Source organism: Raphanus sativus, chromosome 4 (genome assembly GCF_000801105.2).
Source record: "Raphanus sativus cultivar WK10039 chromosome 4, ASM80110v3, whole genome shotgun sequence".
Lineage (NCBI taxonomy): Eukaryota > Viridiplantae > Streptophyta > Magnoliopsida > Brassicales > Brassicaceae > Raphanus > Raphanus sativus.
In genome coordinates, this window is record NC_079514.1 from 4216787 (window position 1) to 4241352 (window position 24566).

At 35.1% G+C, this 24566-nt stretch overlaps 4 protein-coding genes, 2 long non-coding RNA genes and 1 pseudogene across 9 annotated transcripts; 2 read left to right on the forward strand and 5 right to left on the reverse strand.

The window, feature by feature from the left end:
* LOC130510465 (uncharacterized) overlaps positions 1–1262 on the reverse strand; it is a 2703-nt pseudogene extending 1441 nt beyond the window's left edge.
* A 7296-nt stretch (positions 1263–8558) lies between these two features.
* On the reverse strand, positions 8559–9995 carry LOC108852510 (uncharacterized). 2 transcript variants are annotated; one of them, XR_001949524.2, is made up of 3 exons: positions 9521–9995; positions 9369–9455; positions 8559–8791 (listed from the first exon to the last, which is right to left on the reverse strand). It is a non-coding gene; the product is annotated as an uncharacterized LOC108852510 (long non-coding RNA). The 2 variants fall into 2 exon arrangements; XR_001949525.2 differs by having other exon boundaries at positions 9369–9443; positions 9521–9990.
* Positions 9996–10470: 475 nt separating this feature from the next.
* Positions 10471–14835, forward strand: LOC108853916 (plant intracellular Ras-group-related LRR protein 8). Its single transcript, XM_018627397.2, has 4 exons — positions 10471–11014; positions 13154–13323; positions 13398–13809; positions 14291–14835. The coding sequence occupies exons 1-4, from the start codon at positions 10736–10738 to the stop codon at positions 14612–14614; spliced, it is 1185 nt and encodes a 394-aa protein (XP_018482899.2). The 5' UTR covers positions 10471–10735; the 3' UTR covers positions 14615–14835.
* A 198-nt stretch (positions 14836–15033) lies between these two features.
* LOC130510846 (uncharacterized) lies at positions 15034–15715 on the reverse strand. Its single transcript, XR_008944631.1, has 2 exons — positions 15384–15715; positions 15034–15218 (listed from the first exon to the last, which is right to left on the reverse strand). It is a non-coding gene; the product is annotated as an uncharacterized LOC130510846 (long non-coding RNA).
* A 468-nt stretch (positions 15716–16183) lies between these two features.
* Positions 16184–17518, reverse strand: LOC130494579 (uncharacterized). Of its 2 annotated transcripts, none has more exons than XM_057008903.1 (6): positions 17348–17518; positions 17043–17137; positions 16841–16966; positions 16640–16754; positions 16437–16554; positions 16184–16353 (listed from the first exon to the last, which is right to left on the reverse strand). In XM_057008903.1, the coding sequence occupies exons 2-6, from the start codon at positions 17050–17052 to the stop codon at positions 16300–16302; spliced, it is 423 nt and encodes a 140-aa protein (XP_056864883.1). In that variant the 5' UTR covers positions 17053–17137; positions 17348–17518; the 3' UTR covers positions 16184–16299. The 2 variants fall into 2 exon arrangements, with proteins under 2 accessions (XP_056864883.1, XP_056864884.1); XM_057008904.1 differs by having other exon boundaries at positions 16841–16948; positions 17348–17514.
* Positions 17519–19058: 1540 nt separating this feature from the next.
* LOC108848268 (mitogen-activated protein kinase kinase 1-like) lies at positions 19059–21580 on the forward strand. Of its 2 annotated transcripts, XM_018621588.2 has the most exons (8): positions 19070–19263; positions 19533–19617; positions 19692–19826; positions 19922–20146; positions 20238–20420; positions 20869–21092; positions 21176–21221; positions 21307–21580. In XM_018621588.2, the coding sequence occupies exons 1-8, from the start codon at positions 19193–19195 to the stop codon at positions 21403–21405; spliced, it is 1068 nt and encodes a 355-aa protein (XP_018477090.2). In that variant the 5' UTR covers positions 19070–19192; the 3' UTR covers positions 21406–21580. The 2 variants fall into 2 exon arrangements, with proteins under 2 accessions (XP_056864882.1, XP_018477090.2); XM_057008902.1 differs by lacking the exons at positions 21176–21221; positions 21307–21580 and having other exon boundaries at positions 19059–19263; positions 20238–20482; positions 20869–21006.
* Positions 21581–21645: 65 nt separating this feature from the next.
* LOC108848267 (protein phosphatase 2C 56) lies at positions 21646–23771 on the reverse strand. Its single transcript, XM_018621587.2, has 4 exons — positions 22814–23771; positions 22430–22720; positions 22212–22317; positions 21646–22143 (listed from the first exon to the last, which is right to left on the reverse strand). Exons 1-4 carry the CDS (start codon positions 23267–23269, stop codon positions 21785–21787), a joined length of 1212 nt encoding a protein of 403 aa, XP_018477089.1. The 5' UTR covers positions 23270–23771; the 3' UTR covers positions 21646–21784.
* Between the last annotated feature and the right edge of the window lie 795 nt (positions 23772–24566).

Here is a 24566-nt window from a genome sequence, read left to right on the forward strand (position 1 = left end):
ATATTCAGCTAACTATTTAAAGTAAGAAAATGAGCTGCATCAATTTAGTCGTCTGGTTGAAACCCTTTGATTTGAAAATAGAATGATAAACCCATTAAAATGACTTTCAGTGATGTTAAAGTAAAGTATTAAAATTTGCAAAATCTGTTTTGTAATCAACATCCACGTAATGACCACACTACGGTTTTATAGATATATACAAACTGATAAAAATTTTAAGTTTAAATCGATCAAACTCGTCATAAATTCAAATAGATTTCGGTCCACAATTACAATTACAAATGTTCAACAACGCCAATATAAGATGATTATATAAAGAAATTATAACTGTATGCATATTAAAAAATACAAACACATATACATATTTATATTTGTCAATACTATATATTTTAATTTTTATTATAGCAAAACGCTTGTCTTATCATAATACAAACTAAACACAAGACTAATTCGGAAATCCAAGCCGGTGAACAATATTTTCATTATCACACAAATTAAATTGTGTTTAATCATGTGTTTCTAGTAGTTTGGGATAAATTGCACCAAAAGTAAACTAAAATATTACTAGGATTTGATAGTATTTTTTTATCTATCCAAATATGTGTGAATGCGTAACCATTATATACTCAACAAAAACGTAATTTCAAACACAAAATACAACTTTATAGATAGTATGTATAAACAATCAAATGAAATATTTTTTTTGACAAACCAAATGAATTATTTTTCTGCGTAATTTATATTGTATTAAATTTGAAATAATTTTTTAAGCTAAACATCGTTGTCAATTGGTTGATCATATACTTAGATGATCTACAAATAAGATAAATGTATTAAATTTAATATATTGGAGGAGAAAGCAATGGCTAAAAAAAGATATCGTGAGTAGGTATGTCTTGCAAGCAAATATTCTTGAAAAGTGCAAGTAGCAAATAAACAACGGGTAATCAATTAACTAACTACTATGGAGCAGATTAACAGCTTAGCTATAAGCTTAGAATTTTATCGGATGTCCCAAGGGACAGCTATAAGCCTATAAGCTTAAAATATGCGTTTTAATTATATATATATATAATATATATAAGCTATCCCTCCTATCAATACTATTTTTAAAAAAAATATGTCACGTATGTAATTCAAGTGGAATCTTCTCGAGGAGGAACTGATCCCCTCCAATATTTTGATCATTATTGAATTTTAGAACAAATGGAAAACTTTATATTAAACAACAGAGCATTAGATAGACTTTGATAAACCTCCATCTTCTCTCTAAAAGCTACTGTTTTCCGATCTCAGTTTCCGACCGACGACGATGGGTTTCCATAGACACGTCGTCGGTCGGGATTCGCTATTTATCTCTAGTTTTCTCAAAGTAGTCAGTCGTGTTTTTTTGGTTCTGGCATGGACAGCTCCGATGGAGCTGCATGTCCGGCTCTGATTCCGGTGCTGCACCTTCTTCGTGGTGGACGCTCGACTTTGATTCTGGGGCCGTGCTGTTTTTTTCGGTGGTCGCCGGCTCTCGTATCGTTGGAACTTCTTGAGCGGTATCATGTCTTCGTTCTTGTGTTTGGTAATCTCGTTTGGATGAGATCTCGTATTATCGATGAAGTTCTCCAAATCTCAGATGTAGGAATGATAGTTGCCGAATCTCTGTAACTTCCAATATTATTGTTGGGGGTGATTTTCGGTGGTTGTGGTCAATTTTCGATGGTCGTGGTCGATTCCCGATTGAGTCCGGTGGTGAAGCGATGAGTTTGTGCGGTGTATGTAAGTGAAGACGATGATAGCTCGTGATTCCGGTATGAAGCTGGTGGTGTACCGATTAGGGATCCCGGCGGCGAATTCACCCAAAAGAGATGATGACGTTTTAACGTTTAGACACACATTTGTTCTTTGGTTCGTGTCTAACACGTAGATGGTGTCTGTTGATTTGATCATTATCTGTTTTTTGGGCTTGGATCTAGTTAACGGCCTGGTGGACCTGTGTTGTTTATATTATGTGGTTTAGCCTTTCGGACTTAATGTGTTTTTTTCCTTCGATTTTATAGGCTTTAATAAAATATGATGGCAAAAAAAAGAATAAACAACAGAGCAAATAATTCTTTTTCAAAAAAAAAACAGAGCATATAATTACAAAGATAACAAAGACTTGATACACCTTTTGCATGTGTTCATAATTTGCCTAGTGGCAGATTCTGTGGGCGCTTGCCCCTAAACACATCTCACTGCTTTTTGTTTTCTACTCAGAGAACAGTTTTAATAAAACTAAGAATAAACAAACATGAGAACCGAAAGAATATTTAGTGTTACAATTATGTTTTGTGTCTGTGGTGTAATTAAAAATCCATAGTATGATATGATTATAGCTTTGGGTTCTAGTACGTGTCATTTGGATCGTTGGTGTTCGATCTCACGTACAATACTCATTCGAAGAAATCTATTAACAGCCACGTTAATGCCCATGATTAGATCTAAATTTGAGGACGGGGCCGACGGGCTATAGAAAGAGGAGGTCGAATGGTTGATCAAGGATTATTTCAACCTATTCTTCTTCCTCATTTTTATTTGGCTTCCACCGTCAATCATGTCCCACTGGTTGAAAACTCTTTTAATTCAGTGGTTTGACTGAAAGTTCAATGTTTTTGTACCATAAAGTCTGGATTTCGAATTCAGGAAAAAGATAATTATATGAATTAAGAGATAAAAGACTTACAAAAAATCTTCAGCACGGTGCAAAAATACTGGTTTAGAACGACTTAAGTGATGCAGTTAGACAAAAATCCTTATAAAAAATAGATAGAATTGTCGGCTGTAGAATCATATATGATATATTTTAGTTTTTAATAGCATAATCATCCAATGGTACAAAAAAATAACCAAAAAAATTATAGTAAGAACAGCATCTTTCATATTATGTTTTTTACATTTTTTTGTTCCGTTTTGTGATATCGAGATAGTTTTTAAAGCCCCAATCAATTAGTGAATTACATGTTTATACATACATTTTGCATCCATATTGATAATATATATATAAGATCAGCTGAAAGATATCGGATTGACTAAAAGAGCAACTTGTTAAAGGTTAGTAATCCAAAGTTCTAATATGTATACAATAAGGTTATGAAATTACCATATTTTTCTTTTGAAAAGAACAATTGGTCCAAGAATATGAGGTCATACTGTGACCATATGATATATTTTCAAAATTTGACGCAACAAACAAATACATAAATAGAAAATAAGAAATTTTGTTTCTTTTCACCAAAAGATAAGAAGATAATCTTCAACCGAAAACATAAACCGCCATAGTACTACGTTTGTTTTCTAACAAATGATCGGATATACATTTCGGGGACAAATGTCCTGTACAACGATAAATATAATACTACAAACGGTCGTCATGTGACTTAGTAGCTAAAACTATTATTTACATAACTTGAATTATTTAGTCAAAAATACATTAAAAGGAGAAAATCTTATCTTCAGTGAGTACAAACCCTGTATTACCTATGAGCCAATAATATAATCAATTTTAGACAATGGAATATATTGATAAATTACATTCTTAGAAAAATGCTAAACAAGTATCAAATATGTTCAGATAGCTGCGCAATCGACGAACGAGCAATATCCATCCACCAAATTTAGTAGAACAATCTTCAAAAAAAAAAAAAATTTAGTAGAACAAATATCTTTTTTTTTTGCCGTCTAAACATTTTTTTTTTTTTGACAACAATGAATTACTCTAACATGATTCCACCGATTCGGAAAGCCAGACCGGAGGTATCGAATCGACATATAACATAGCTGATGGTGAACTCCTTGCCCCATGAGCAAGCTTGTCCGCCATTGTATTTTACGCCCTTGGAATAAAACATTTTATTAAACAAAAGACAAGCTCAAATATGGACAGACCTAAACTTTTACACCAAGCCGGAACCAATTTATACGGAATTAAGAAAGAACAGGATAATTTGTGTCTGATATATGCTGCTGGTATACGTGGTGGTATATTAGATGGTGTAAATACATTCTTCTATATATATGTTTTGTGTTCGTGTAGTCGTAGATTGATGATGTAGTCCTCAATCCTTATCAGATAGCTGCGCAATCGACGAACGAGCAATATCCATCCACCAAATTTAGTAGAACAATCTTCAAAAAAAAAAAAAAAAATTAGTAGAACAAATATCTCTTTTTTTGCCGTCTAAACATTTTATTAACCAAAAGACAAGCTCAAATATGGGCAGGCCTAAACTTTTACACCAAGCCGAAAGATCCAAAAAACACAAGTACAAACCCAATACAGAGCAACTAAACATCTGGGTTTAAAGCCCAACATATGAAACAGCGCTATTTCCAACGCGTTAGCCATCCCCGCATGACCATCCACGTATCTACTTCAACCACCGAACGAAACACGCGTCACCTAATGTCACACCGAAATCTCAAAACGCCGACCAAACTTCTGATCGCCGGTTCCCGGCTTTCTACTAGATCCCTTATCTCCAAGTATCCTTAAGACCTGCTACTACCCAAGTCTTCTCTGTATCCTCAACAACTTGTTTCTATGGTGTAAATAAGTGAAGAATTATAATCAAGTTACATGTAAGTCAATCAAATTTATATAATTCTTTAATTATATTTTATAAACCGCCCAGTTTTACTAAAATTACCAATTAAAAATCACATTAGACAGTGCAAATAAAACCATTTCCTTTCTTAATGTACACTAGATTTTTAACAAACGAAGAAAATCAGGGTTGCCACTCACAAAATGAAAACCAAAATCAAAAGTCTACCACCCTTTTATCAAAAGTTGACTTATTCAAATCGATAACGTGGCATACAGCTAATACGGGACCGTACCTTCGCTTCCCTTCTCGGACATATCCTTTTATGTCCCTTTTTTCTTTATACATTTTAATGTATTCTTCATACATTTATCATTATTATATTTTTGACTAAAATTTATTACTAAATATTAGTAATATTTAAATACATTATACATAATAGACAAATTGTCATAACAATATGTATTCTAATGTCGTGAAAATGAATGATAAAGTTTAAAAAAATATCTGTCTTAATATCCTTTTAACTTTATGTTTAACTTTACTCTGCTATGAAACGTAACGAGTGTCTCTCTCTAACTTCTAGAGAGAGAAATCTCTCTCCTTTCCTCCTTCTTACCAAATTCATATCTTTCAGGAGGAAAAAAGGTTGTTGCTTTTTGAATCTTTTGTTGTAAAATAGTTCTTCGCTAGGCGATTTTATGTATCTTCGATCCTTAGGATCGATTATCGTTTCGCGTTGGCGATATTAGGTTCGCAATAGGCGATTTTGGTATGTTATGGTCAACCAAATTCAGAGATTTTTATCACTCTAATCTTTTCTCTGATTTGAGTTTGAACCTAAATAAAGTTCGGATGTTGTTCTTCTCCTTCTGGGTTGATGGTGATAAGTCGGTTGATTGAGAGATTCAATTTCTTTTTGGTCAGAAAAGCTTAGTTTTTTTGATCCAAAGGTGGTATCAAGCTTCATTGAAGTTCTGCGAAGTCTCCACAATGGACAATAATCTGAGATTTTAGAACACACTAAGGAGATCTTGTCCAGAATTTAGATGAGTTGGAGTATCCATTGTGATTGCGTTCCAACAAGATTCTGTACTTGTCTCTATTAAATGTTCCTCGTGTTCATATTCTACCAATTGAAAATGAAGATTTTTGATTAACCGAAGATCGAAGGAGGAAGAAACGTGCAAGCAGCCTCAAGCAATAGAGACGGATTTCGGCGTGTTTCCCGGCGTGTTTTCCGGCACCGCTTTTCCTCTCTCTTGATCAATGAATCGATGCCACAAGTCTAGCCACGTGTCTTTATGCATGTAAACATTATCTCTTGTGTTTGGGCTTTGTTGGGTCAAACAATTAATACTTGAGTCTGTTTGTAATCAGTGCCCATTGGGCTTTGCTTTAATGAAAATCACATGTTGACAAAAAAAAAACTTTACTCTGCTATGCTAGTCTCTATACCTAGTATTATATATAACTAGTGGTGTTCCGGCGCTACGCGCCGGGTTCGTATATTTTATTCTTTAATGAGTTTAAGATTGTTTTTTGATATATTTAGTAGTGGTTAATGAAAGTAGTGTATTACTTTGTTTTGAAGTTTTTTAGGTTAGAGAGGAATAGCATAAGTGGTATTCGCATACTTTGACCATGTCATGTTAGAGGCTTCATTGTCGACGTATTGGTTAAATACTTTGTCTTCAAAATGATTTTGAATCCAGTAAGTGAATTCTTAATCATGGTTTAGCTAAGTGAATTTTTAATCATAGTTTAGCAATGATCCGACCTGAATTGACTATTTTCCTAGGATAGCTTATCTAAATATTTTGTTCCCTCTTCAAAATTGCCTATGCAAAACATTAGTATACCATAAAGATATGTATCCTTGTCATAGTTTCCATTTGCAGATTGGTGAAGATGGTTGAGTCTTTTGATAGATTTGCGGTGATAGAAGTATTGATTTAACACCTCGATGTAGTGAGCCTTTGGATTGTCATTATCCAAACATTGATTTTTTCTTAAATGAATGTAGTGATCTATCATCCTAAATGACTCTGCTGGAGTTTTCTTCACAGCTGCCATGCCTTTGTCTGAGTATAATTGTTTTCCGAATTCTCTGGTACCATTTTTTTTGTTTTCGAATATGGTGGAGGAATAGGTTTTACTCTGTAGCTTTGCAATGGTTTGGAGATTAATATAATGCGTAAGTGGAGGAACTCTTTGTTAAAGATATAATAAATTTTAAATGAACAATTCGTTTAAATTTTATTTTGGCATTAGAACTATTAAATTTATAATTTTAAGGATATTAGAACATTTATCTTTTGGTTTTTTCCCTCCTCGTCCTCCATCTAAGTTGATGTATTTGCTATCTATATATAATTAATTTGAATATTAATATAAATCATAATTGTATTTGCATAATAGTATTATTTTTTCATAATGGGTAAGTGATCAAAATAATTATTAACAAATATAACAAATTTTGTATTTTGATTACAAATCTAAGTTATAGTTTTTTTTGGATCTCACATGCTAATACATGATATGTAACCGGAGCTTTTTCATCTATATCTATGAAACAGATTTGCATGCTCATTATATATCATCCATCGCTTACAAATATCTCTTGTTTTTATATTTTACGTGTATTGTCCTCAACCCTAGAAGAGCAAAGCATTGTCATACGTTTGGTTTCTATGCTTACTCAAGTGTGCTTAAGTACTGCCTAGCTAATAGTTTATAGTCACTCTTTGGTCTTTTGTTTTTGAGTTATAAAAGAGCAATGAAAACGCACACTTTTAAAAAGCTGTAAACCCCATCCCTCAGTAACTGAATTCGGTTAGTCTAAATATTGAAGCATTGATAATAAATTTAATTATAGATACTGTCAAAAGATCAACAATAAAACATTATATACCTAAACTCCAAAACGACAAACTGATTATTTTTGCCTAAACTATCATTTGTCCACACTGTAACCATAAACAATTTTAATATTTGATGAGTAATTTTATCAAACCGAAGACATAAGGCATATTATTACTACTCATTTGAAAACCAAGAAAAAAACCATTAAAAACAATTAAAATCCCAAATGACAACATAACAGAGATTTGAATGATTTAACAATCCAAAATTTTAGGATCCCAAATTTTCCCCCACTCAACCATTTACCAATAAGAAAATCTATTAGAACTTTATATGAAAAATGTTACTTGGCCCGTTTTCTACCTTTCTTTTTGGAGGATGAACATCGCCGGACTTGTTCCACTTATTCCCTTCTGCACCAAGTTAGTTTGTAACCAAACATTACTCCAACTGCATATTCAAAATTTTGAGATTTTTCAACTATATCTTATTCACTGCTCTCCCATTTGGCCTCTTTCTCGGTGGTTCCACTCTTTTTATTCCTTATATTATGGATCCAAATTTCACAAGTTTTCAAAGCTAAAATGTTCGTAAGCACTTAGTGCAAAGAGCTAATTGTTTTTTGGAAAATGCTTTTAAGGTGTGTTCCAAATTAACAGCGTGTGTTCCTATTCTTTAAAAATTGTGTTCCTACTATAAAGTAATTTTGCATTGATAAGGTTCACGAGAAAAAAATTATACAGGCTGCAACACCTTGGGTTGGGATAGGCAACCAAAGCCTGAGCTCTTAATATTTTAATTACAAATTTTTAATTTGATTGATCCTGATTGTTCATACTCCATAGTCCATACGGTCCATATGGTGTTTGTTTTCTAGTGTATTGGGCATGAACTTTCATCTTTACTAATAGACTCACAACTACAACGCTTCTGCATACCAATCCTGCAGTTTCTCCACCTATACTACAAAATTCAGGTCTAGACAGTTTAAATCGTTACAGCACCTGAGAGCTTTGTGGTAACAACATAAAGCTCTGAGCTAGAAAATTTCAGTATCTGAAACTTATGGATATAATCTGCAAGTATAGTAGAATATATATCGAAGCTATGAAGGTAAAATGCAAAAGAAGATGAAACTTTAACTATATGAACATGTTGTTTCGACAATAAAGGTCTCTAAACTTGTGTCATATAGGAATTGATCTTGAAGGCATACTTATTGACACCAAACCAAATTGTCAAGTCCTTTTTAATCCAATCATCTCTAACTTCTTCATCCCAAGCTTCCATGATACCGGCTTAACCTTTCCCCAGCGCTCCAATACTCCATCAACATTCGATCCCTCTGCAAGCTTAATTCAACAAAAGCAATCATCATCTAAATGCTCATCTACGATACAAAAAAGATCTTTATTATATTTAAGAGATAAGTCACGGGAAGGCTTATTTTAATAATCATTCACACACTTTGAAGCTACCCACATAAAGATCTTTATAATCATATTTTTAATAATCATACACAAAAGATCTTTATAATCATTCACAAAATTGGACCTTTAGACACCTATATAAAGCTTGAAGCTGTTAAAACAGTAAAAAGTAATAAATTTACAATATGCATCTGATCAACCATCCATTCTTTTAAAGCGAAATCAACTCCTTCAAACAAACTATGACACATGAACAATCACGAATGTCTAACCCAAAACTTGAAACGTACGAAAGTTACAATCTTCAAAATCAGATTCGATTCGGATGTGTTCCTCTTATAATATGTAAATAAGGAAAAAATCTGGAGAACTGATTAATATTTATTTATATACAGAGAATCGAGAAATATAGGTGGGGAAGATGAACTGGAAAACACGCAGTGGGATGTATTGATTGAAAGCCATAATTAAGAAGTAATTATGCAACCATAACACATACCATATGACGGTTTTCAAGCTAGGGAAAGCTTCTTCTTCACAGACTCATCGTCCCTGCTACAACTTGTTCTTTCACCTTCAGCACTCACTGTAAACCCGTCAGTGAAACATCAAGAATATCACTTCTAAATACACAACAAAGAAAACACTAACCTGCAATGGAGAATTAAAGAACGAAACCAAATCGAGCTCTGGATCAAACCAAAATAAAAAGCAAAAACACAAATGAAGTTGGAGGAAGCGAGAGAGAGATAGAGAAGGAGTTGAATTGTGCATCTTAGGAAGGTCGATATTTAAAGCTGAAGCTTCAGCCGGTTACTGGGGGAAACGAAGAGGTAGATCTAAATCTTCAAGTGGGAGGAGTGGATTAATCAAGGGAAAACTGGAAATAAAGAACGGATTAAAGGATGGTTGAGATGTTGTGGAGATCAAAGGGCGCTTTAAGTCTCTGTGAATTTCGTCGTCGATTTCGCAGGAGCAAGAGGAAAGCGGAAGACGAAACCTAATTGGATTTAGGATTGGGCTTTACTGGTAAATGTAATAAAAGCCCAGTGAAAATAAGTGGATTTAGATCAAACGGCTGGCGAGTCGACACGTGTCGACAAAACCCCTCCTCTAAACAGCGACGTGGACGAAGGAGCTACCAGATTTATCAACTTTATATATATAGATATCATACTGATTCATTATTTATGCAATACCTAATTTTGTTGGTGGGTTGTTAAATATTCATATATACCTATTTTTATAGGTTCCAGCTTATTCATTAAAATACATATCAACTTGGAAATTATTTAGAAACTACAATCTTCTGAACAAATTTTGAAATTTTCTGGTTTTGGATTTAGTAATCTACAAAGAAAAATAAATATAACCAAATGACACAAAAAATTAAAATACACTTTTAGTTACCAAAATATCATAAGAAAAAGCTTGTTATCTTTTCCCAAACGCAACATCATATTCAAATGGTTTCAGATTTTGTAACTAAAAAAACAAATATATAGAAAAAGTTGACATTAAAATTGTTTGATATGTAAAAAAAAGTTTAAAGTAAATAGATAATATGATAGGAAAGAATAAATCTAGAGAGAGAGTTTCAGGTTTCAACGCCATCTGTTATCATCCGTACATATCTTCCATTTCGATCTTCAACTCTCTCACTTTTTTTTTTTTGCTAAAGAATGAGAATAGGCTACTCTCTCTGCAATTTCTTTATTATATATAAGTAGGATATGTTTTCAACTCAATTATAAACATCTTCGTAACCTCTCTCTTTGTCTTCTTCTCTCTTTCTTCTAAGCTCTCTCGCTTTGTGGGTTTTCTTTGTGTATACCAATATATATATGCACACACACATAGGAAGATATGATGGGTTACGAGCAGATGAATCAGATGACAATGAAAACAACGGCGATGATGAAGAATTTCAATAAGATGGGACCAATCAATACTCCACATAAGAAAGCAACTAGGAGAAGTGTATCGGCCATTGATGGTGGTGCTGTTGCGACGGCTGGAGAAGGAGATCGTCGACGGAAGCTCAAGACTCGAGATCTCAGCGGCATGTCCTTGGCTTCCCTCTCAGCATCTTCTATCAACCTAGCTTCCATCTCAAAACTCGATCTCTCCAACAACAATATTCAGGTAATATATATATATATATAGGTTGGGTCATATATCTAACTTTCATCAACCGTAATTATACAGATTTTGACTAATATATCTAACTTTCATCAACCGTATACAGATTTTGACTAAAATCCCGTGGGGGTGCACAGAACAAAAGACAAAAATCTCGTGGAAATAATTTTGTTTTGTTTGAAAATAGACATTTCTGTCACTATTGAAAAAAAACTAATAATACCTTAACAATAACCTACAAACCTAAGTGGAAATTTTTCTTACAAAATTTCAAAAGTGCTTGAATTGTTGAAGTTATTGTTTTATTTTGCATAAATTTTTTATTGTTTTCTCAACCTTTTAAAAGTTGGTGCTTTCATGATTCACTTATAAATTTGTATGAACGATAATATATTTATTTAGCAACAAAAGTTCAACAAAATAATACACTACTTATTAAGTCAAAAGACAAAAACAAATTATCTGAGAGTACTAGAGTTCCTCGAAGGCTCGATAGGTCTTTTTTAGAAAGAGGGCTCGATAGGTTACCAAATATAAAAATATAACAACTTGCTGCGTCGTGCTTGAATTTAATTTAATTAGAGCAGTTGTAGGCTCTAATTGAATTATAAAATATCTTTTGTTAAGCTGCTAACTAATATAAAAAGAAATGATAAAGATCGTAGAGATACTGAAGCAAGGAAACTCTCTCTCTTGCATATGCATGATTCGTTGGTATTCCTTATTCTGTGGTATTTGTCGTTTCCTGTTTTTGTTTCAAGAAAGGAAAAAGTAATTAGATTTAGTTCTTAAATTTATAGTTTTTTTTTCCATCTAAAGTATTTTATTTAAAAAGCCAAAACCCACTAGCCGATATTACATAAAAAGCCCAAGACATAAAGGGCTAAAAAAAAAATATAGATCAAAGCTCAACAACCTAAACCCAACACTGAGGACACCACACAGCCCACGTGTGTAGGTTTGATCAAGAAGAAACACGTGTGGACATCTTCTCCATCGAGGAAAACACGCGTCCTTAGTCGTCACCGCTTCGTCGTCCAGCCACCTCGCAGTGGCTCAATTCCCAAGTCTTCGCCGGAGAAGATGAAACAACAGCTGTTTCGCCGGGACTCACCGGAGACTGCAAACCCCATCCAAACAACTTTCGCCTAGCTTTATTTTATCGGAGAGCTTCAACGGGCCAGATCCCGAGAACTCATCCAAAACCACCGAAGTCACCATCTTTCACCACTTGACTTCCTTCGTCGGAGAGCGTCACCGCAACAGCCGGGAACACATCCCGAAGCAAAGCTTTCGCATGCACAAGTCACCAATCGGAAAAACCTTCTACCAAAACTAGAACCGCTAAAACGCGGAAACCGTACACCGCTGTTTAAAGCCGGACGTTTACCTATAACTGAACGGTACAACGTCGGAGTCGAAGTCAGCCGACCACCGGATGCGTCGCCGGAAGAAAAAAATAGCGCAAACAAAGAAAAAAACATAAACCGAGAAGAAAAGAGAGAGAACCGGACCGACGGTGGCTATGGGAGCCCACCCGTCGGCCGGAGATCACAGATCGCGGCTTTGTTTTAGAGAGAAGGCGGAGCAGTTGTTAAGAGAGAGAAAAGAGATTTCTACGATACTGATTAGTCTAGTTCTTAAATTTATAGTATTCCTAACAAGACAAACTAAAGGTTGCCGATTAAACAAATTGTTATCTTCCAGAAATTTAAATATATCATCTTTGGTATAGACACAGTTTTCCTAACCCATTTTCATTTGGTCAACTCGAACCTTATGAAGCATATTCGTCTGGGTGCATAAGCAATTGGGCACAAGTGTCCGTTATTTTCTATCATTTTTGAAGTTTTCGTTACATAATTGTTGTATATAAATAAAATATTAAATGAAGAGCGTTAACTATTCATAAATACGAGTTGATATTAACATTTACTTCTCTCTTTGACTCTGCTCTATTGAATCTGTCATGTTCCAGTAACACTATTTTCTAAATAAACAACCGTTGTCAAATTAAAGATATTGTCTCGATACATTAGTTTGAATTTATACATATAAATATACTTGAAACTCCATAATTTACATGTACAACTTAAAACTTGGTTAAAACTGTATCACTCATATGTTTAGTTTCTCATGCAGCAAATTCCGGAATCTCTAGTAGCGAGAATGTTAAATTTATGGGCATTAGATTTGCACTCCAACCTGCTCAAAACACTTCCCAACTCCATCGGATGTCTTTCCAAGCTTAAGTTTCTTAATGTCTCCGGAAATAATCTACAACATCTCCCCAAAACAATAGAAGATTGCAGGTAAGACCCCTTCAACCGCGTCCAACTCTCTTATTATCTATGTACCAAAACGCAAAACGCGACCCAAAACGCAGATCGCTGGAAGAGCTGAACGCCAATTTCAACGAACTGAGCATGCTTCCAGACACGATAGGGTTTGAGCTAACGAATCTGACGAAGCTCTCCGTAAACTCAAACAAGCTTGTCGTGTTGCCAAGCTCCCTTAGCCACTTGACGTCGCTGCGTGTGCTCGACGCCAGGCTCAACCGCCTTGGATCGCTCCCTGGTGATCTAGAGAACCTCGTGAACCTTCAGGTCCTTAACGTTAGCCAGAACTTCCAGCACTTGAAAGAGTTACCTTACTCTGTTGGGTTACTGATATCTCTCGAGGAGCTTGACGTTAGTTATAACGGCATTACCGTTTTACCGGACTCCATAGGCTGTCTTCGCCGGATTCAGAAGCTCTCCGTCGAGGGCAATCCCCTCGTCTCCCCACCTTTTGAAGTGGTATGCACAATTTTTCTTACAGTAACATAAATTATTATTTTCTTTTGACGATATGTGGTAACAAACCACTATGCCACATGTTATAGTGTAATCACATCGAAATTAAATAAAACACATTCAACAGAATATTTCACTAGTATTTGGATCCTAATTCCAGATTCTCGGGTTGATTATTAATATAAATATTATTTAAAAAATTGTTCACTAGTACTAGAGAGCATAACTTGTTTCACAAGCATTATGATCTTTAGTGTGTTATAGTAAGCAACGCAAGAATTATACTTATATGAAAATATTATATCAGTTTTGTGTATGATTTTTTGTTACATTAACGCTAAGGTCATCCTTTTAGTGCATTATGGACTAAATTAACATCATGCAAGAAACTTCACAGACGTGAATTGATCAATAAAAAAAATCTTGCATTATGCTTATAATAAAGTTTGTGATATAGTTCATGTTTGATGATCTGTTACAACAGGTGGAGCAAGGTTTGGAAGCAGTGAAGCGGTACATGAGCGAGAAGATGACCGAGTCGTATAAAAAAACTCCAATGAAGAAAACGTTGTGGGGCATTGGTAAGATGGTCAAGTACAAGACCTTTAACGGCCTGAGCTCATCTCCTGGAAGGTCTCCAGGAAGGAGAACCGGTGGTGACCGCCATGGAAACGAGAGGGGAGGCTTCATCAACGTCTCCGATTATCGCCAAATCGACGGAATCGCTTCCCCTAGACATGTGTCCCTGTTCAATCCGAGACGCCTCTTGTCTCCATTATCTGCTTATTTCTCTCCTCCAAGGTATTAGCTAGGGTTTACTTTTGTCTTTTTATCAACATCAAACCGTCTCTTACATTTTACTTTTTTGCATGCAACGTTGTTTTCTTGTATGTTTGTTTGCTTTTTCCGCATGTAGCGTTCTTTTCCCTGTATTATAGACTTTTGTAACACATTTGTAAATCTTGACACAATAGTTTGGTTCATGTTATCATGTATATATGTGCGTAATGTACGATCGCATTTTGATACTCTCAGTCGTGCTCGTGCCATGCAGTATCATCCGCCTTGGTCTGAGCCAGTTTGAGAAAACTAATTATGGGCCTAGATGAGATAATTAATTGGTTTTAGTCCTGACCGAAAACTTCAGCCACAGTCAAAATTATATAACTAATAAATTACTTAACTAAATAGTACTCTGCAAATCACATACTTGGATGGATCACAAAGTACTTGACCAGCGAGTTGACTTATTCATTACAAACACAGTGTCTTAAGTTCATAACACTCGAACCGAGAGGAGATTGGGAAACCATAAATAAGAAATGTAACTAATCAGAAAAAGATTTTTAATCTTTGTTTCCAGATTCTTTCTTCTTGTCTGCAGCTTCATCACCTTCCATCTGAGGTAATCTCTGCAACGAAAGGTTTGAACAAGAAAACAGAAATGAATATCTCCGATCATCTCTCCGATCCTATATAGGGTATTTCTAACTAATAAGAGAGAACAGGACAAATGTTTGGTTCAGCTAGACATTTCATCGAACATGTTGCATGCATTCTAAGAGAAGACTACTTACGAGATCTGGCTTGTATAAATTGTGGACGACGGAGGCTCCACCGAGAAGTGAGGCTACAACGACGACGGTTGACAACGCTAGTGACGGAGTTCCGGTCGGTATCTTCCCCCCAAACCTTTTGTTCATCATGTTTAGTCTCTTCTTTGAACAACCGCGACCATACACTATATAAACAGAAGCTTTATATATATGGCGCGTGACCGTCAACTTCCACAGTTTCATTAAATAAATTAATGTAATTCCAATATCTACTTGGTTTGCTCTCTACCGGCTCAAAACCAAACCGCAAAAACCGGATTCTCATATTACCTCAAGAAACAAACAAAGGAAGGTTGGGAGCTGTGGAAGGTTTGTCAAAAGATTTATCCCCTAGCTATAAGGTTCTTACTCTTTTTCCCTATTAGAGTTTTGTCCCATTTGGGTTTTCTCTAATATGGGTTTTAATGAGGAGAACTTTATAGCATTTCCAAATTTGACTTGTTTCACATGGTCAATTTGAGGGGGATGGGGGTTCTTGGAATAGGGATTTTTTGAAGTTGGTTTTCGTGTTGTTAGGTTCCTTCTCCTTTTGGTTTTTTTTGCTTGTTGCACAAGTATTCATGTTTCATTGATTGTAAAAAGGCTTTTTGATGAATAAAATTTAACATTCATTAAAAAAAAAAAAAAAAAAAAAAAAAAAAAAAAAAAAAAAAAAAAAAAAACAAACAAAGGAAACAATTAATTATTTATTTTGTTTTTCATTTGTTCTCTGTACATAAATTGAAGATTGTGAGAAGAAAATGATACAGAATTGGAGAAACTACGAGTTATATAGTATTTATATTGAATGTACAGACACAAATATATCTAAGTCCATCCTCTATAATCCTTTTGACAAGAAGGGGACCAAAGATTATACAAATATATATATCTCAAACTAAAACCACCTGAACGCAACAATCACCAGTAGCAAGAGGGAGAATCCCATAGCCTGCATGCAACATACATCACAACATCTCATCATCATCATTTCGTTGGAAAGCTCAAATAGTAGAGAGGGAAAAGAGGCATTACAGTGATTGCAGAAGCAGCAAGTCCGGCTCTTTCTCTAGGATCCTTGCGGTAGTAGTTCCCGAAATAGAGAAACGTCGAATAGTACCACAAGAATGGGAATACAAACCCCAGGAGAAAGCTGTCAAAATTAAGATTTAGCAAGTAAGATAGAGTGAATCTCTATGGACTTAACTCGGAAACACAAAAATGAGAACCGTACTCACGAGAACCATCCAATTCCGCAACCAAAACATGGAAGAGGTTTGTCATACGCTCCATTTTCAACATCGTCCACGTCTTTTACAAGCGTATATCTTCCTTTTCCACAAACCATAGCATCTATCATAATGTCTCTTAGTTCAATAAAAGATGTCTGAAGGTGTTTCATCTTGAAAGAGTTTCTTAATGCATTTGAGAGATGGTACCTTTAATAGCAGAGTAATATATAGCAGCTGGTCCCATGAGACTAGCATGTTTATTATCACCCACGGTATTCACCAGCTCTGCATTTCCATCTTTGCGCTCTTTAACATCTACAAAAGTGGTCCAAACTGATAAAAGTTGGAGGTAGTCATCACTTGAAAGTCACTAAGACAAGAAAAGAGAGACAGAGTCAACGCTGTTTACTTTCTGCCATATGTTCTTCAGTGAAAAAGAGCGTTGATGATTGCAAAGCTCTCCTACTTATGAGTTAGTTATGACCCACAAGATCTTCAAATTGCCTGCAATAATACGAACTACAGTAAGAAACCATGAAGGTGGATTCAGTCGGACAGAGTCTAGACAAGACAGATGCTTCGAGCGAAACAGAACCATGAAAAAAAACAGAGTTCAGATCAGATTTGTAATGAACTATTATAAACCTACAACTAGCAACTACAATCCATTGGTTTGAATGTCCATCGCTCGGCAAGTAAAAAAAGATAACTCACCAGAAAATTTCTAGAGCAGAAACTCGAGAAAGAGATTGATTACAAAATCTGTAAAGAGGAGAGTCTTTCTTCTTCCTACTTCGACTTCGTAAGCGTTAACTGCGGAGAGAGCGTCAATAAATTTGTTTTTCTTACACCAAAAGCAACGTTGTCTTTTCTTTTACGTATTAAGGTAATTATTCTAATTCATACGCAATAACTCATTCTTCTAAGACTTTTAGCAACAAAAAAAAAACTCATTCTTCTAAGACTGTGTATATTTATTTTGATCTATATATGTCATAAAGTATGTTGTTTTATTTGTTAGTTTATGTATTTATCCCCATCTTTTTTTTGGTCAACATATTTATCCCCATCTAATATATTGCAGTTTGAGTCTGAGCTATTTATATTCGTAACTGTGAACTGATTTTTAGATTATAGATTTGTTAATTATGAAAGGTTAAACCATTTAAAAAAGAGTTATTTTCAGATTTAACAAAAATATTTTTCAGATGTTTTCTTACAACAGTGACTATAAATATGTAACTTTATACTGCTATTCCACTGCTCTGAAAAAAAAACATAGTGTTTTTTTTGTTCACCAAAACATATTGTGTTTAATTTTCCTTTTTGTTGGAAAGATGAAAGGATTGGAGAAATATAACACTTTTTTATCTTGGTTTCTTCTTTAGTTTGGCAACCTTTTTGACGAACTTTCCTTAGACAACACTTTTTCAAACGAACAAACAAACGAAGCATCAGCTTTTGCCCAAAAAGGTAAAAAAAAACGAAGCATCAGTTTTGCTATAATTCACACAGCATCTCTTATTAGACCATTCTTTTAAAGCATCTCCAATGTAAAACTCCATTTTTTTCTCCAAAATGGAGTAAAAGTGAATATGAAGTAAAATTGCTCCAACCCTATTCCATTTTTCACTCCATAATGGAGTCATGAACAAACAAAAAATAGATTACTCCATTTATGGAGTAAACTTTAAAATGGAGTGAGATATGTAGTTGAGTTGGAGCATAAGTTACTCCATATTCACTTTTACTCCATTTTGGAGTAAAAAATGGAGTTGGATTGGAGATGCCCTTAAGACTAGTTACCACATAAACACAAATACATTAATAGAGATTTAAGTCCTTACCTATATTCATTCCCTATCAAAATCATGTGGAATTGCCCATGATGATCTCGTATATTGTGGATCAGATAATTACAGAATAGTTTAATCAAACTCTCAATGAAAAAAAATGATTTAAGAATGCTTGTACCATATTTCTAAATTTTTTTAAGAGAGAATTAGGTAATAGGTACAACAAATATTAAATTACGTACAACTCAATCACTACCAACACTTCCACAGTTTACTTTTTTCATATAGTGTTTATTTATTTGATGATCATGGCGATTTAAATATTATTGTATTTTGTGTGTAAGGCAATAATTAAAAATCAAGGAGCTGGTATATAATAATGCAAATAAAAAAAATCTCACGTCCAGAAGACCATTCCTCTCCAAAATTAATCATAAGACTAGTACAATTAAAATAATAGTCATCATTAGCCTCTCTTCTTTATCTTAATAGGAACTTTGAAAAGTAGGAATTTGAAAACGTAATGATGTTTTTTTTAATCGTTTGGTAACAAAATAAAATTAAAATTAAAAAAGGAAAAAAATATGAGTCAAGGAGAAGTCAACGACCATATAGTCTTCGTCTCTTCTTCTTATACATAGTAGTGAGCTACACGTCGTCAGGCTAGTGTTCGTCATTCTTCTAATATCTATCCCTTTTCTGACCTCTCTGACCTCTGCTACTGTGTGTTCGTTCGTGTTGATTTGATCTCTCTAATTCAGACATGAAGAGAGGCAGCTTGAGTCTTAATCCCATCTCTCTCCCTCCTCCTGAGCAATCCATCTCCAAATTCCTGTACCTACCTCTCTCTCTCTCTTCTCTCTTCTTGGATTCTTCGTATTGTCAATTGTAATGTTTCTGGTTATTTCTTTTATTTATTTATTCTTCAAATCATGATGCTCTCTCTTTGGAATCTAGATCTCTTGTTAGGATTTTGACGAATCAGAGCTCACTGTTCTCACCTTTTTTAGGATTCGTTTTTCATTACCAAAAGTGATTCTATTGTGTAAAAATGGTTGGACTATGTTTCGATGAGTCTTTTAACATAGAAGAAAATGGTTTAGAACACAGAGTGGGACATTCAAGGATGGGGACCTTCAAGTGAACAAAGATGGAATCCAGACAGTATCTCAGTCTGAGCCTGGAGCTGTAAGAGATGAGATTTCAATCTCTTCTCTTAACACTGTTACCAACGAAAATAAATTATTTCGTTTTTTTTGTAGCCACCTCCTATTGAGCCATTGGACAACCAGTTGAGTTTGGCTGATCTTGAAGTGATCAAAGTCATTGGCAAAGGAAGCAGTGGTAGTGTTCAGTTGGTTAAACACAAACTAACTCAACAGTTTTTCGCTCTTAAGGTTCTGTTTTGTCGGTTACTTCTTTTTCCGAGTGTTATTATTCTCTTGTCTGAACAAAAGATGACATTATATATATATATATATATATATATCAGGTTATACAGTTAAACACAGAAGAATCTACATGTCGATCGATTTCTCAGGAGCTGAGGATAAACTTGGTCTCGCAATGTCCATATCTAGTCTCATGTTATCAGTCTTTCTACCATAACGGTCTGGTCTCAATCATATTGGAGTTCATGGATGGTGGCTCTCTTTTGGATTTGTTGAAGAAAGTGGAGAGAGTTCCTGAAAACATGCTCGCTGCCATCTGCAAGCGAGTACTCTACGCAAAAACACACACAATATCTACCGGTTTATATTTTAACTGCTCTTGGAAAACACATAACTAAGCTCTTTTTTTTTACGCAGGTGCTCCGAGGCTTGTGCTATATTCACGATGAGAGGAGAATCATTCATAGGGATTTGAAGCCTTCTAACTTGCTAATCAATCACAGAGGTGAAGTCAAGATCACAGACTTTGGTGTCAGCAAGATCTTGTCTAGCACAAGCAGTCTAGCTAATACCTTTGTGGGCACACACTTGTATATGTCTGTGAGTAGACCTCTCAACACCTCACCAAACATGCATGAAACCAATGTTCAAGAAATCATTAGGTAGTTGATAACTAATCGTTAGAGGACTAACAATTAGATAAGATTATTTGGGCTTAAGCATTAACAAATTATTATTTTTCTTTATATTTTATATTTATATTAAATATTTTAGGTTTTTTGTTTTGTTATAAAAACTTTTTAAGTCATAAATACAAAAAAAACTAAAAAACAATTATGGATTTACGCTGATAGTACTGGTCGATTTAATAGATTTAGACCAATTTAGATCGATATAGAAAGGTTTAAATAGTCGAAATCAGATTTTAAGAAAACCGTTTCTGCTACTACCGATTTGGCACCTAAACCAACTTTTAGAACAGCAAATGAAACAGAGGTAAAAAAACAGATTTTATACAAATTACCGGTTATTCTCATCTGTTTTTCAGCCAGAGAGAATCATTGGAAAGGCATATGGGAGCAAGAGTGATATATGGAGCTTGGGACTGGTTCTGCTCGAATGTGCAACTGGCAAGTTTCCGTATACTCCTCCTGAACACATGAAGGGATGGACTAGCGTATACGAGCTAGTTGACGCCATTGTTGAAAACCCGCCTCCTCGTGCACCTTCTCATCTGTTCTCTCAAGATTTTTGCTCCTTCATCTCGCAATGGTGAGACAGATTTTCAAACTGTTTCATGTTATGTTTCTGTTAGCGAGTATGCTTCTGATATGATGCATTTATAACTTGTGTAGTGTACAAAAAGATCCAAGAGACAGAAAATCTGCAAAGGAGCTTCTGGTGCGTAATCATACAAGAGTCTCTCTGTATCTTTCTTATTGTAAACCACTCTTTAACAACTTTATATTTTTCTTGCAATTCCTAGGAACATAGGTTCCTGAACATGTTTGAAGGTATGGATGTGAATCTCTCGTCTTACTTCACCGCCGCAGGATCTTTGACTCCCCCACTTGCTAACAGATAGTTGAACAATCCTTTTAAGTTTTTACACCAAGTTATATATATATTTTATATCGACTGGAAGAGACGATTTTTACGAGATGTTGTGACTTATGAGAGAATTTTTTTTTTTTGAAAATATATTTTCATATGCCAGTATTGAAAATTATTTGGATAAATAATATTGTATATTGTAAGTGTGTAACCATATTACAATTAGCCCGGGAAGAAAAATACAAGGGGCTTTTAGGATGCTAAGAAGAAGAGCTTAACAATTTAAGCTACATTATATCATATGATTATAAAATTTATAACATGTTAGTTAAAAATAATTTAAAAACAAACACAAATTATAACTGAAAGACCCATATTCTTTGATAGGAAGTAAGACAAAAAGACCTCTTTCAATTCAAGGGTTTGCTCTTGAATTTCCTCTGAGGCTTCAGATCAACCACCACCACAGTGATATTGTCTTTGCTCCCTCTCTGTAACGCCAGTTTCGACAAGTACTCAGCTGCCGACATCGCCGCCGGATCTTTCCCTTCCCCTCTCCTCTCATTCGTGAGCAACGACGCATCTCCAGCCACCGCGTTCTTCTTGTGCCACAAGAGAATCCGCTTCCGCGCCATCTCACACGCTTCCTCATCCGTTATTACATCCCAAACACCGTCACTCGCCAGTATCAGACAGTCATCTTCTTTAACTCTCCTCACAGCCGTCACTTCCGGATCAGGAATGATCGATGGTTTCAAGTACCTATCGCCTGTCACACAATATATATGTTTTGTAAGAAAAAAATGTTTTTATATCAATAGAAGGAAGGAAGCTTACCAATGGATCTTGACATAGCGAGAACACCAAAGACACGAGCTCCGTTCCATCTGATCACTTTCCCTCCGGCGGCTTCAATCCTCGCCGCTTCATCTTCTCTATCCGGCTATATAGATATATATATACACACATACGTTACTAATGGATACTAAAAATGACACAACCAATCTAAACTATTAGATCCAAACTGTTTTTGTCGGAAAATTGCTTCTGCTTACTTTGTGGTCAGTGGATAAAGGGAGAGCAGTTTTGCCACGGCAGAGAACGGCTCTGGAGTCACCGCAACTCGCGACGAAGATATGAGTCGGGAAGACTACGGCGACCACCGACGTTGACCCAACAGTCTCCGGGGCCACTGACTCGATCTCCGAGTCAACGCGGAGGAACGAGTTGAACAAAGCTCTCTTCCACTTCTCCTGCCACGTGTCACCATCGCAGAGCATCGGATTCTCCTTGGCAATCTCCTCAGCTAAAGCCAGATGCATCCTCTCTCTGCAATAGTCCGCAACCTACACAACACAAACCCAAACTGGTTTGACTTTTCAACGCAATTATCGGATCTGGTCGGAACCTACGACCGTTGACTTTTTTCTTTTTAATACCTGAGAACCGCCGTGTCCGTCGTAGACGCCGAAGAAGTGAGCGGTTGACTGAGGATTGAAACGACCGTCAATCAACGAATTGGTCGGAGATTGAAGGAATCTAGGTATGGTGGAGACAGCATCTTCCATCTCCGGTCTTCTCCCACAGATCGAAGTCACGCCGTACAAAGGCACGCTCTTGAACTCGAACAGACTCCTGCTCTCCGTTCTGCTGATCATCTTCGTCGATCTCTCGTCTGAACCGTTGTTGATCCCTTCTCCGGCGACTTTGTCTGATGATGACGACGATTGAGCTCCAGAAACGGAACACGAAGTCTCCTCGCCGTTGTTGTCGGAATCTTGAGCTGAGTATTGGTCGTTGCAGTAGCCATTGCCCAACATGATACCTGCGAGCTCCATCTGGGTCTCGGGGAATGGCATGAAAGGCATAGCAACCGCCGGAGACACTTCCTCCATTGATGTATAGAAGAAAAGCTTTAATGGAAACAAAAATGAAAAGTCGACAGATTTATTTTTTCTACAGAAGATTTTGAAACTTTATTAGAAGCTATGTAGACAAGAAACCCATGACTCCCTCACCAATAAAAAAAAAAGAGAGAAACTTTTAGCTACCGCAGGAAACTGATGATTCACCAATTTTCCCGGGAAAAAATCAACCACAATGCAAAAGATTTAAAAAAAAAAAGAAAGATGAATGAATTGAATTCAATCAGGGTTTCCTAGATTGTGGGTAATTCGTTACAACCTCTTAATGATAGTATAACTCTGTGCAAATTTCTCTCTCTCTCTCTATCACTTCAATTAATTCCTACAACCTAAAAGTTCAAAAGAAGACTCTGTTCTTTTCTTCTTCTTCTAAAACTTCACGTGCCTTCTTCTTCACAGATATAAAGAGAAATAAAGAGAGAGGAGGAGGATGAGATAGGTATGCAAATGCAACAAGGGGAGAGATGTTTAGGTTGATGTATTTATCTATATTTTATTATGTTATATAAAGTCATGTTCTATTGTCTATTTATTTTTGTTTTTTTTTTTGTTTTTGTAATAAGGGGAGATGTTTCGTTCTTGAAATTTTAAAATCATAAAAGATACTTTTTCTGTGTTCAAAAAATCTTGTAGTGTTTTAATTGGTAGTTTTTCCGGCCACTCCTGAATCAATATTCTAAAACCAAAAAGCCTATCTTATTTTATTAAACAATGTATGATTCTGTTACAAATTTTTAGATATTACTGTGAAAACAAATAAATGAACTTCACAAATATCTATCTAACCAGAATATTACAATTTAAGAATAGTTTTATTTGCATTATGTTAAAAACTGCTTTATAAACTATTAATTTTATATATAAAAATTATATGTTCTTTTATTATCACGTCTAAAATATTTAATTTCAAATTTATAATAATCATTGAATTTGAGAGTTTCACAACAAAGTTTGTTTATCATTCTATCATCCCTAGGATTCAATACCTTTAGTTGATCAAAAAGAAGTCCTTAAAAAAAAGCAATTTTATCCGGAATATTATGGTCCAATAGTAAGGACATATTCATTTCTGCATTTAGGTTGTGAACTCGAATTTTGTCGGAGGTAATTAATTCATGATTTCTGGACATCATACGAGTATGGATTCATGTTTTATGGTTCATTTGCATACCCAGATGAAAAGTTTATCCGTAGACTGTATTTTTCTTTTGAAATTAGTCTGGATCTTTTCATAGGTATGAAATATCCTCGGGTTAATAAAACAAAA

Bases quoted from the DNA above. Each gene is read 5' to 3' on its own strand.
- LOC108853916 (XM_018627397.2), top strand. From the start codon at position 10,736: ATGATGGGTTACGAGCAGATGAATCAGATGACAATGAAAACAACGGCG. The intron at 11,015-13,153 runs GTAATATATATA...TTTCTCATGCAG, and splicing joins TCTCCAACAACAATATTCAG to CAAATTCCGGAATCTCTAGT. The intron at 13,810-14,290 runs GTATGCACAATT...CTGTTACAACAG, and splicing joins TCTCCCCACCTTTTGAAGTG to GTGGAGCAAGGTTTGGAAGC.
- LOC130494579 (XM_057008903.1), bottom strand. The intron at 16,555-16,639 runs GTGAGTACGGTT...TAATTTTGACAG, and splicing joins TGCGGAATTGGATGGTTCTC to CTTTCTCCTGGGGTTTGTAT. The intron at 16,354-16,436 runs GTAATGCCTCTT...TGTTGCATGCAG, and splicing joins TTGCTGCTTCTGCAATCACT to GCTATGGGATTCTCCCTCTT.
- LOC108848268 (XM_018621588.2), top strand. From the start codon at position 19,193: ATGAAGAGAGGCAGCTTGAGTCTTAATCCCATCTCTCTCCCTCCTCCT. The intron at 19,618-19,691 runs GTAAGAGATGAG...TTTTTTTTGTAG, and splicing joins CTCAGTCTGAGCCTGGAGCT to CCACCTCCTATTGAGCCATT. The intron at 20,147-20,237 runs GTACTCTACGCA...TTTTTTACGCAG, and splicing joins TCGCTGCCATCTGCAAGCGA to GTGCTCCGAGGCTTGTGCTA.
- LOC108848267 (XM_018621587.2), bottom strand. From the start codon at position 23,269: ATGGAGGAAGTGTCTCCGGCGGTTGCTATGCCTTTCATGCCATTCCCC. The intron at 22,318-22,429 runs GTAAGCAGAAGC...ATATCTATATAG, and splicing joins CTTTATCCACTGACCACAAA to CCGGATAGAGAAGATGAAGC. The intron at 22,144-22,211 runs GTAAGCTTCCTT...ATTGTGTGACAG, and splicing joins CGCTATGTCAAGATCCATTG to GCGATAGGTACTTGAAACCA.